Source organism: Myotis davidii, unplaced genomic scaffold, assembly GCF_000327345.1.
Source record: "Myotis davidii unplaced genomic scaffold, ASM32734v1 scaffold743, whole genome shotgun sequence".
Classification (NCBI taxonomy): Eukaryota; Metazoa; Chordata; class Mammalia; order Chiroptera; family Vespertilionidae; genus Myotis; species Myotis davidii.
In genome coordinates, this window is record NW_006296221.1 from 2,195,518 (window position 1) to 2,208,002 (window position 12,485).

At 38.2% G+C, this 12,485-nt stretch overlaps 1 protein-coding gene across 1 annotated transcript in view; it reads left to right on the forward strand.

Moving 5' to 3' along the window:
• Positions 1 to 12,485, forward strand: part of DHX15 (DEAH-box helicase 15) — a 54,740-nt gene that overhangs the window by 617 nt on the left and 41,638 nt on the right. Inside the window, exons 2-3 of the mRNA XM_006771040.2 lie at positions 5,893 to 6,328; positions 11,875 to 12,068. Of these exons, the coding sequence (XP_006771103.1) occupies positions 5,893 to 6,328; positions 11,875 to 12,068 (630 nt within the window). The remainder of the gene's footprint in view (positions 1 to 5,892; positions 6,329 to 11,874; positions 12,069 to 12,485) is intronic.

Here is a 12,485-nt window from a genome sequence, read left to right on the forward strand (position 1 = left end):
TGGTGTGGGGGTGGCGGGAGTTGAGTGAGGCATGCGGGCGGGGCAAGGGAGAGGAGAGGGCCTGCGGGGAGAGGGGAAGACGTAGAGTTGACCCGAGGGGCAGGGAGGCTGGTGGTTCGGGGCCCCTACTTTCACACTTTGGCGGGAGAGTGCGTGCCTCCGTCCATTCAAACCGTACAAAGTAGGCACTAGGCAAACTTCCGCTTTCTGCCCACGCTCCCGCCATCTCCTTTATTTCCTGCCTTGGCCCAAACAGTGGCTGTTGGGCATGCCTGGGATAGGAACTAGAAGGCATCGTTTTTGCCTATAAGTTCTTTTTAATTTCCACCCGTCCCGCCTTCGTTCTTTTGAAACAAGAAGACCCTTTGCAAAAAGAAAAAATGTTTCAGTATTTCTGGCAGAATATCGCCAGTGGAGAGTTTGAGAATCGAAATACCACAGAGGCTCGTGGTGTTTCAGATTCCTTTCCCCTTGAAAGGAACCGATGAATTTAACAGTTGCATCAAAATCATTTCTTGTTCAGCGTGAGCTTTTGTTCCTGAAGTAAAGGTATTTATTTGGATAATTCAAGCAAAAACACAGAAATCTGGGTATCCAACTACTTTACATAGTTTTATGGTTTTATTGTGTGTATGTGTTTCAGATCACTGTTTCAGGTCATCTGTGTAACTTTTGTAAGTTTTTGTTCATCCAAAGCCGTGTCTAGAGTATAAGCCCGGGCAGGTTAAGGGTGTACGTTTTGACACCCTCCCTTGTATTGGATACGGGAAGCATTTTAACCGTGTACATTTCTTAGTTTACAGTGTTAAACTTTAGTCTTTCCCTCTAGTCTGTCCCTCCCCCCAAACACACACACAAAACTTGAGAGTATTAGAGCTGCTGGTCATGGACTGTTTAGAATTGGCAGTGATTTTAAAAGAGAGTGCAGTCAACTCCACTTCAGGGATGAGAAAGGGGGACCCAGAGTTGTTAAGGTGGCTTATGCAAATTTACACAGTTCACAGCTGGATTGAGATCCTTGATTGTTTATTTTCATTCTTAGCCTCTTTTTCTATTACAGCACACATACTATGACTAGTTAAGAGTCATTAAAGCCTATTTTAGGGACATTTATGATGTGGATCAGTAAAGTGGGGAACACTTGGTTTTTGGTTCCTGTGAAGCAAAATTGTCATCTGGCTCAGATGCAATTGATGTCTGTCTGTATGTGCACCATTAAAATGCTTTTCTTGACATTAGTGGTCCCATTGTACATGGATTGCTCCCTTTCTCTTACAGAACAGGTATCTTCCTACGTCAAAGGTGGTGTGACCTTATGGTTGACTCCCTTGGTTATTATATGACTTCTACCTGTAATAAAGCCCAAGTTCTGAGATATTTTGGAGGGACATTTGTATAGTTATTTCTGTGTCACCTGAATATCATCTCATAAAATGAATTTTCTTTAGCAGTGAGCTTACCACGTTTATTAGTGCTCGGTTTCCCCCCCTGTATATTTTATAACTTAAAAGTCACTTTTGCCCTAGCAGGGATTGAGTATCAGCCCTCGGACTGAAGGGTCCCAGGTTCGATTCTGGTCTGTTGCAGGCTCGATCCTTGGCTCTGTTTGGAGTGCATGTGGGAGGCAACCAATCGATGTGTTTCTCACATTTATGTTTCTCTCTCCCTCTCCATTCCACTTTCTCTAGAAATCATTGAAAAAAATGTCCTCAAGTGAGGATTAACCCCCCAAAAATCACTTGTTGACTGTCCTGCAGTCTTGCAGTTTTTTTTTTTTTAAGCCTTGGTATTATTAGCAGGTAGGTTTTTTAAAAATATATTTTATTGATTTTTTACAGAGAGGAAGGGAGAGAGATAGTTAGAAACATCGATGAGAGAGAAACATCGATCAACTGCCTCCTGCACATCTCCTACTGGGGATGTGCCCGCAACCCAGGTACATGCCCTTGGCCGGAATCGAACCTGGGACCTTTCAGTCCGCAGGCCGACGCTCTATCCACTGAGCCAAACCGGTTTCGGCAGCAGGTGGTTTTATCTGAGAGGATACACTGCCAAACATGGCTGTACCATTTCCCCAGTACTGAGAAGGGGAGGTGATTGATTCAGAGGAGATTTCACTCAGATTCAAGCTCCCAAACTATATACAGGATGGGGCAAAAGTAGGTTTACAGCTTTGAACATGCAAAACAGTTTATTCTTGTATTATTTATTAATTATTGTATTATTTTCCATACAAAAAACTGTAAACCTACTTTTTCTCCATCCTGTATAGCTTTATTTATTCCTGGTATATTTTAATTTTGGGGTCAGGTGGATAAGTTAAAGGTTTATGATATAATCTGACCTCATTTTTTTCCCCCCATCATCCCACAAATTTATACATACAACCAAAAAGACAACCTACTGTTGAATTAGGGGGAAAATTTTTTGAAAATAGGGACATTTTTGACTTTGATGTTAGTTTTCGATATTCCTGATGAGAGCATTTTCTGTTAATTGTGGAAATGTGGAACAAATATGCTAATGATATCTGTAGAGTACATACTGTTCTGTCGAAACTATTCTAGACGCTTCTTATATAAAAGCAGCAATCACTACAATCTGATGTAGGTGAGATTAACTTGCTTCATACATGAAGATACAAACAAAAAGGCAAAGAATGCCATGAAATTTTCACCTGTCTTTAATCCTTTGATGAACTTTTTAAAAAGATTTCTGAATATTTGTTCATAAATATGAATTGTAATATTTAATATCAGTGGGATGTTTCAATATATGTTTTATTTACTTGGAAATATGTCAAACTACAGAATGGGACTACATTAACCTTTTTATTGGCTGCATAGTATTCCACTTGTGAAGGTGTGTCATAACTTGCTTAACCAATTTCCTGTTCTTTGATGCTTTGGTAATTTTCCAGTCTATCATTTTGTAAATGAAAAGTATGGTGAACATCCTATGTGTACATATTTGCACACTTACATCCTTAAGAGAAGTTCCTGGAAGGGAGATTACCATATTAAAAAAGCAATGCTTGTGTAAAATAATTCTCATTTTGATTACTAGTTCATATCTCCATTAGCAGTATTTTAGTACCTGTTATTCCATGTGGAATTTTATCATGTTATTGTAAATTAAAAAAAAATACCTTGAATGATAAGCAGTATTTCATTTAATTCTTGAAATACCCCACAGGGCATATGAGTAACCACTTTTTAAAAAGGAGGAAATAAATAACTGGTCATCTAGTTAGCCTAAGTGCTGAGCTAGGATTGAACCTAGAGAGTACAGAACCACCTGTTCAACAACTCATATTTTACCCTTGCCAGTATTGTGGCTAAGTGATTATAAAGCACTGTTTTGATAGTTTTAAAGCATTATACCTCAACTAGTATATCTTCAAACAGTGAAACTCCTTTATAATAAAAGAGCCTAATTTGGTCTAGCCATGTTGGCTCAGTGGATAGAGCATCAGCCAGTGGACCAAAGGGTCCCAGGTTCTATGCCCATCAAGGGCATGTGGTTTGGTTGCAGGCTCCTCCCCACAGGGGCCCTGGTTGGCTCGTGTGGGAGGCAAGCAATCAATATGTTTCTCACACATCAATATTTCTCTGTCTTCCACTCTCTAAAAAATCAGTGGGAAAACATCCTCATGTGAGGATTAACAACAAAAAAAGTGCCTAATTAAAATAAAAGTTGCATACGAGCAAGTCTACACATACTTATGAAACAGTGGCTTTGAACCCTCAACTGACATTTAGTTTTTATTTTCCTTCCCCGTTGACAGTCAACAGTTTGAATCATAAGCAACATTTTGAGGTGATTTAATTTGCCTTCTGCAGCTCAGTGCTTCTTTTACTTTTATATCCCAGTTACCCCCATTTCATTTAATCTTTGTGCCTTCTGAATGCATTTTGTGCTTAATAGGTCCTTTAAAAACATCTTTGTTAGCATAGATGTTACTGTAACAAAAAGGTGATAATATGATTTACTTTGTCCATCACTCTCTGCTCCCATATTTTATAACCTTGAAACATCAGGTCCATATGTTAAGTGCTTGGTGCTGTGCTAGATATATAGGAGAAAGATGTTAATTAAACTTTATATTGTAGCACCTCCCCCCAACCCCCACCCCCAGCGACCTGTGGAGTGCTACAAATGTGAATTGTTTTTACTTAGATCAGTTGTTCTTTAAAGATACTTTTATGTTCTGTGATTTTTAAAGATATCCAGTCTTTGGACCATTTGTGGCTACAGTGCTTCTCATTTTGCTGGGCACGTTTCTATTATACACTGTTTGTCATTCACATTTTGGGGGCAATATAAATGAGCACCTTAGACCAGGGGCAGAATGAGAGAAGCAATGAAAGGATAACTAATGGAATGTTTCAAAGATAGGCTAGGAAGCTCAAGATTTGAATTGATATTTCATCTTGTATGTTTATTAAGATTTCCTTTGAATTCCTTTTTGTGCCAGATGGGATGAGAGAATTTCATCCCAGGTTATATGTCCTGTGGTGTGCATTGGGATATATGTATGTGAATATAAATAAATTCCCATGGAATAGAATGAATATATATATATACGCCCGAACCACCGTTGCTATGATGCCTACTGCCGCCAGCAAACCGGCCCAATTGGGGGGTGGCAACCTCCCGCATCCCCTCCCCCCAGCTTGACCCCACCTGTGCATGAATTTATGCATTGGGCCTCTAGTTTTTATATATTTGGGAAGGATGAGATCAAATTGGTTAGTTTATTTCTGTAATTGGGGAACCATCCTTCCTCTTTGGTTTAGCATTTTAGCTGTATTCTACGGGGTGGGGGGTGGGCATTACTGTTGCCCAGCTGATATGCTGTTACAGAGAATTAATGGTCTTCCACTCTGCTTCTGACAATCAAGGTGTAGGAAATTTGTATGTCTTGTGTGTTATGAATAAGGAGCAGTGACATATCTAGTGGCTTGTGTCATAGCTCCTTGTTGTCTATTTCAAGTCTAGGTCCAAACACCTGTGGCAAGTTTGTCTGCCATAGGACTTGGTCTGAAGTAAACTGGATTTGTAGAATGAATAAGCATAGATTATTTCTAAATTACTGTGTTAGGGATCCTCTGTAGTAACTGGAAGTAGATATTAGAATTGACTTTTTAAAATTGGCCTAGTTTCATATAGTGCACATCTGTACAATTTTAAATAATGTAGTAGTGTACATAGGTTTACAAAGTACTTGCAGTGTTTTACTATTGCTTTAGGGATATCATGCAAGAGTAAATGAAACAGAAGAATAAAAAGTGTTTTAATTTTAATTTTTTTATACGGCAATGTATGCTTATTGAACAAAATTGGGAAAATGCTGAGAAGTAGAACTCATACTTACATTACTATAATGTGAAGTGGAATTGTCTTGGTGTCTACAAGCAGTATTCTTGCTAAATTTTGAATATAATGTGAAGTGCAAAAAATTCCTTTTACATACTTGAAGAAGACCGGGAGTTTGTGATATCATCCTTTCTTTTTATCTTTTTCTTTTTTTTTTTACCTGATTTGCTTCTACCTTTTCCCCACCTCTGCCCTCAGTATTGAACTTCTACCTAGAAAGGGATTTTATTTTACTTGCAGAAGACTGAGTTCTTGTGTTACCTGATGGCTAAAGATTGTGAAGGGACTGTCCCTTAACGGAATTTGAGGTGTCATCAAGAAAGGTGGAAGAATGTTTATACATTGGTTATAAGTTCTTTTTTATTCTGGTACTTCTGTAATTCATTGAGTTTTATATCAGTGTATTTATTTGGTGGTTGCACATTTACTTTGTGAATATAACAGTACTGTGAACATAAATTTTGCATAAAATTCAGAATGTGAATTCTAAATTTTTTTCTTTTTTTTCTTTAGGAAGGATCGAGATCGTGACCGGGATCGGGAAGATCGGTCTAAAGATCGGGACCGAGAACGTGATAGAGGAGATAGAGAGCGGGAGAGGGAGAAAGAAAAAGAGAAGGAATTGCGAGCTTCCACTAATGCTATGCTTATCAGTGCTGGATTACCACCTCTAAAAGCTTCCCATTCAGCTCACTCAACCCACTCAGCACATTCAACACATTCAACCCACTCAGCACATTCAGCACACACCGGACATGCAGGACACACATCACTTCCACAGTGCATTAATCCGTTTACCAATTTGCCCCATACTCCTCGATACTATGATATTTTAAAGAAACGGCTTCAGCTCCCTGTTTGGGAATACAAGGATAGGTTTACAGATATTCTGGTTAGACATCAATCCTTTGTACTGGTTGGTGAAACTGGGTCTGGTAAAACAACACAGGTGAGTTACTGTAAATCATGCTACAAGTTTTATTATTTTTTAAGTTTATTAAATGATGTTTATTTGATCCTCCTGGTCATTCTCATTGTCTGCTGCCTGGTAGGGTATCTTGAAAAATGGCTGCTTTGGTGTTTCATACTTTTTAGTGACTTTCAGAGTGGGAATCCAGTAGGGAGTACCTGTTTTCCTGAATCTGTAGGGGGAAATAGCAGTGCTGTTTTGTTTTTGTTTTCTGGTTTTGTTAGCATTAAGGATGGCAGACTCCCACTTTGACTCTGGGGTAGTACAAATTTGGGATTAAGGTTTATTTTCTAGTGCTGGGGTGAAGAAATCTGAACCTTTGAAATGGTTTCCACTTTTGTCATTCTTGCTTTTTTCTTTGCGTTGATTTATTTGTGTTTTGTTTTGTAATTGTTTTGAACCATGTGATTATTATCTATTTTTAAAATGGAAGAGCTAAAGTCTCTTTACTCCTGACCTCCATCCACCTAGATACCCCCCTACACACACACACACACACACACCCACACACCCACACACACACACACACCCCTAAACACTTAAATAGTTTCTTGTTAGTAATATATCCAGGACATTTTCAAACATGGGTGAGCCATTTTTTTTGTTGGATCCATGTTATTGATATCTATGCTGCTCTAGTGGTTGTTTTGTATGAGCAAGTATTATCTGTAGGATAAATCCCAGAAATGGGAATTGCTGGGTGAGAGGATTATTTGTGTAATTGTGATACATAAAACCAAATAGCTTTCTGTAGGTAACATATCAGTTTGCCTTTCCATGAACATGCATGACAGCATATGTGGGAAACCATTTGCTTGTTCTACTGAACTTGAATCTGATAGGTGGAACATGGTGTATTAGTATGATTTTAATTCACATTTTCTTGCTAAGATTGAGGTTAACCATATTTTCATAGGTTCTAACCTAATCCATCAATTAAAAATTTCAACTTGTAATTCCTGGCCATTGTAGAAAATTTGGAAAATTCAGGGAAGTGTTGAAATGAATTTAATGATTATTTACAATTATTAATATGTTGTGAAAAAAAAAATATGTTGTGTTGCCTACTGGCCTGTTTTCCATGTTATGTACCTATGATGATACATGTTTATATTTAAGCATACTGCATGTACAAGTTATCCTTATTTTAAATTACATATGCCACAAATATATCAGTTTGAGTATTTCATGGAGGCATTTTGAAGGCCACAATAGCAATTAAAATAGGAAGCTTTTTATTAAAGTCTAAGCCAGCAGTTCTCAACCTGTGGGTCGTGACTCCTTTGGGGGTCAAACGACCCTTTCACAGGGGTCACCTGAATAAATCCTGCATATCAGATATTTACATTACGATTCATAACAGTCGCAAAATTACAGTTATGAAGTAGCAATGAAAATACTTTTATGGTTGGGGGTCACCCATACAGTTCCACAACATGAGGAACTGTATTAAAGGGTCGCAGCATTAGGAAGATTGAGAACCACTGGGCCATAGTGATTTTTCTTTTTAAGTGAAGGAAAACTTAGTGTTGATATTAGGAACTGAAATTGTTGGTTTATTTTTATCATCTGATAGAAATTTAAAGAATTAAATACATGAAAAGATACAACTCTGAAACTTACTAATATATAGTATTTTTAATCCATCTAGTTTATCTCATTTGCATAGTATTAACAGCACCCATTTAATTAGTTAAAGCCAGGCACTGTGTACTTGGTGTGTATTAAGTTTTTCAACATTTCTGCAAGGAAGTTGTTAATCACCATTTTATAGATGAGCAAAATGAGGCTTAGATTTATGAGAATATTAGGTTTAGTGGATTTCCCTGCGTTACATAGTAGATTTAGATGAACTCAATACTTAACTTTTTCCCTTTGTCTCACAGCCAAAGTTGCATTTATTGCATACTGCTATTCTGTGGTCTTTTATGGTTAAATTTTATTTCAAAGATGAGTTTCTGGTGGTAGAGAGTGTGTGTGTGTGTGTGTGTGTGTGTGTGTGTGTGTGTGTGTGTGTTTTAGATGAGTTTCTTTAGCAGTGTAGAGAAAGGTCCAGTCAACTCTAAACAGGTTTATGATTATTTCGATTAATTTTTTTGTTTGTTTAGAGATTTAAAATATTTGGATACTGAGGATTGCAGGGCATTTGGAGAATTTGAGGGGAAACTGAACAGTTAAATAATGAATTTCAACCAAATGCTCTTTGGTACTCTTAGTAAACTCAAAACCATTAAGAGTAGTCAGCCATTTTTTGTTTATCTTATTGTGCCTAGCAGAAAAATGAAATTCTCCAAACACTATTAAATAATGACTAACTTGATTGAGACTCAATAAAGACATTTTACATTGCAATCCAATATGCACATGTGCTTCCCATATATAAGAAACTAAAGCTATTTCAGCCAAGGGACAGTATGAGCAAGGGCATATGTTTAGAGAATGGAAAGCATTGTATGCCCTGGACAGAGTGTAGGATGTTTAGAGTGGGGTGGGGTTGGTGAAACTGGAGTAGTAGGTTGGGCCTTAATATATCTTGCTATAGATTGAGGAGCCATCAGCTTTCCTTCCTTCTTTCCTTCCTTCCTTCCTTCCTTCCTTCCTTCCATCCATCCATCCATCCATCCATCCATCCATCTTTATTATTGAAAGTATTACATATCCATCAGAGCTTTATAATTGGAGGGGAATGACAAGGATTTTTACAAAGTGTCTTGTCTGGTAAGAAGGTTGATGACAGACTGTGTAGGAGGTTAAACAAAATTTTGACTCTGTATGGGGTAGTAGAGTGGAGAATTAATGATAGCTAGGAATTAAGTTGTAACTTTTCATTAAGTAGGGGACCTGGGAGGAATTAATAAATATTTGGAGGAAGGTGAAATAGTTTTGGTTTTAAACTTGTTTAATTTGGGATACCAATAAAATATTCTTCAGGTGGAAATGACCACTAGGTTAGAGTTAGGATTGACATTTGATGTATTATAGGTAGTATTAGAAGTTAGAAGAGTAAGACCACTCAAGATGATATATAAAACAAGAAGACTAGAGGGTTGAGGATCTGTTTTTAGGAAGGAAGGAGCTGAAAGAAAGGAATAGTTTTAAAACATCCAAACCCTGGTGTGAATAGCCAGTAGCCTGCATATTTCAGGACCTACTTCCTTTCTCAATGCTATTCTTAGAAATATGAATAGATGGATTAACTTAGTAGTTCTTCAAATATTGCCTGGGAACCCGTGAAAGTCCTTGAAGCTGTTACAAAGTTCCTGGGATTTTATTTGTACACTTAACATGCAAAACAAAAGAACTGCAGAACATTCAAAATAGAAGCAGATAAAAGAATCCAGCTGTCTTCTGTTAAGCTAGACGTTAGAGATAAGCAAAAATGTCAAACATATATTCTTGCTAGACGTTTTTTGCTTTGGAAGATGTAGTTATTTTTCACAGAAAATGTTTATGCCAACGTGGGGTGAATTTTTATTAGGAATTTTAACTATTTCATTTTAATTTCCTAATTTATAAATCTATTAGTTGTTTGGCATCCTAAGTTATTTTAAGAGTATAAAGAGTTTCTGAGATCAGAAGTTTAAAATGGCTGAATTAGCCAAAACTGTTTATGTTTTAATTTTTAAGTGGGAGTAAGCTATCTATTTCATTGGGGTGAATTTAAAAAATCTGAGCATTTTTGCCTTGAGAATTTTGAAGTAATTTTAAATAGCTTTAATTGACCAGTGAATTTTTTTTTTCATTTTGTTTGGTTTTCTGAAGTGCTTTTTGTGTTTGTGTGAGAGGCTTGCTGAAATGAAGATATATCTATATCTATATATATAAAAGCCTAAGCAACCATCCAATTGGTAGCTATGATGTGCAATGACTACCAGGGGGCAGATGCTCCTGCAAGATTCTATATCTGTCTGCCTATCTATCTATCTATCTCCTTGCAGGAAAACCACTTAAACTTTTTGGTCTGTGGGTTTACAGACTCAGAGAGCCACTTCTCTTGTAGTTCAGTATTTTCATTCATTTAAAATCCTTTAAAGATACACATTTCCCTGGCTTGTTTGGCTCAGTGGATAGAGCATCGGCCTGAGGACTGAAGGGTCTGGGTTCATTTCCACTCAAGGACACAGGCCTGGGTTGCGGGCCCGATCCCCAGTAGGGGGTGTGCAGGAGGCAGCCGATCAATAATTCTCATCATTGATGTTTCTCTCTGTCTTCCTCTCCCTTCCTCTCTGAAATCAATAAACATAATATATTTTTTGAAAAGAAATGAATTGTGCTTCTAGAGAAGCAGTGTAACCACCCCGCCCTCTTTCATATTATTTGTCAGTAACAACACATCCCAAAGTTACAGAAGTAACCTAACTAAAACGTAATAATAGTACAGCAATCAGTATTCTTCAGGTATTATTGTACAGATTCGATATCAAAAAAATCCTCCCACATGCTTTTTTTTTTTTTAAGCATTAGAGTCTGATGGGTTTTTGAAAGCTTTGATGGAGACCCATCATGTCCTTGTATGATCAGTGGATTCCCATTTAATGTAGAAAAGTGCTTAGAGTTTTCCCATGTGTTGTTGTTTATTCCAAGTAATGAGTGAAGAACCATGAAATTATAGACCTAGTAGCTTTTATTGATGATGAAATAGGGAGGAAATGCCCTGTTCATGGCAGTCAACCAACTTGTGCTTGCTGGTTTTTCTTCCTTTCCCCTTGGCTGCCCTCCCTTCAGGGAAATGCTGCTGCTGCTTCTCTAGGTCTATTCTATTGGACAGTGACTGAAATTGACTTTTAGTGTGTTACCTAAGGTGTTGCCATTTTGCATACCTCTCCTAGATTCTGCTGCTTATGAAACAAATTTTGAATTAAGTTAAAAGATAAGTTATATAATTATAAGTGTATGTGATTTCTAGTTTCTTGCATTTTGTAACTCAAATTGTATAGCAATTCAAGTTATAGTTTCTTTGATTTTTCTTTTTTTGAAACTAACCTTTGTTATAAAGTAGAGTTTTTCCTTAGTTGGATTTTCCCCCCAGTAAATCGAGAAATGGTCAATGGTGGAACTGTTGACATTGTACAGCAGGGGTGAGAAACCTTTTTTCTGCCAAGGGCCACGTGATATAACATCATCCTTGGGCCATACAAAATTATCAGCTTAAAAGTTAGCCTGCTATATTTGGTCAAACATGTAATTAACTCACCCCTAATACCTTGGCAGGGCCAGATCAAATGATTTCGAGGGCCTAGTGCTGCTGTGAGCCGCATGTTCCCCACCCCTGCTGTAGAGCATATTCAGCAAAGCCTCAGTGGACCTAGTCTACTCAGGAGTACAGTTATTGTCAGTGTTAGTCAATGACCCTTCCTTGGCTTAGAGTGCTCATACTATTATAAGTTTGAGTCATAAAAAATAATTTGTGGTGTGCCTAATTGAATTTTGTGTTCAATTATTCGAATGTGGTAAAGTACTTAATGTTAAATATACTTGATATGCAGGCAGAGTAGAATTAATTTAAATGTGAAATTATTTGATAGATTCCACAGTGGTGTGTGGAGTACATGCGATCATTACCAGGACCCAAGAGAGGAGTTGCCTGTACCCAACCCAGGAGAGTGGCTGCAATGAGTGTGGCTCAGAGAGTTGCTGATGAAATGGATGTGATGTTGGGCCAGGAAGTTGGTTACTCCATTCGATTTGAAGACTGCAGTAGTGCAAAAACCATTCTTAAGTAAGTACTATCTTTAAAAATGGACACTTTCTCTGAGTTTTCTGGTGGAGTCTCAAGTCACCCAAATTTAGAGTAGTCCAGAGTAGACCTTAGACTTACTAGATAGCATTTTTATTATAGACTAGAGGCCCGGTGCATGAAATTCATGCAGGGGGCGGGGAGGGGGCGGAGTGTCCCTCAGCCCAGCCTGCACCCTCTCCAATCTCGGACCCCTCAGGGGATGTTCGACTGCTGGCTCTCACAATCCGGGACTGCCTGATTGCCCCTAACCGCTTCTGCCTGCCAGCCTGATCACCACCTAACTACTCCCCTGCCAGCCTGATTGACGCCTAACTGCTCCCCTGCCGGCCCGATTGCCCCCAACTGCCCTCCCCTGCCAGCCTGATCACCCCCAACTGCCCTCCCCTGCCAGCCGTA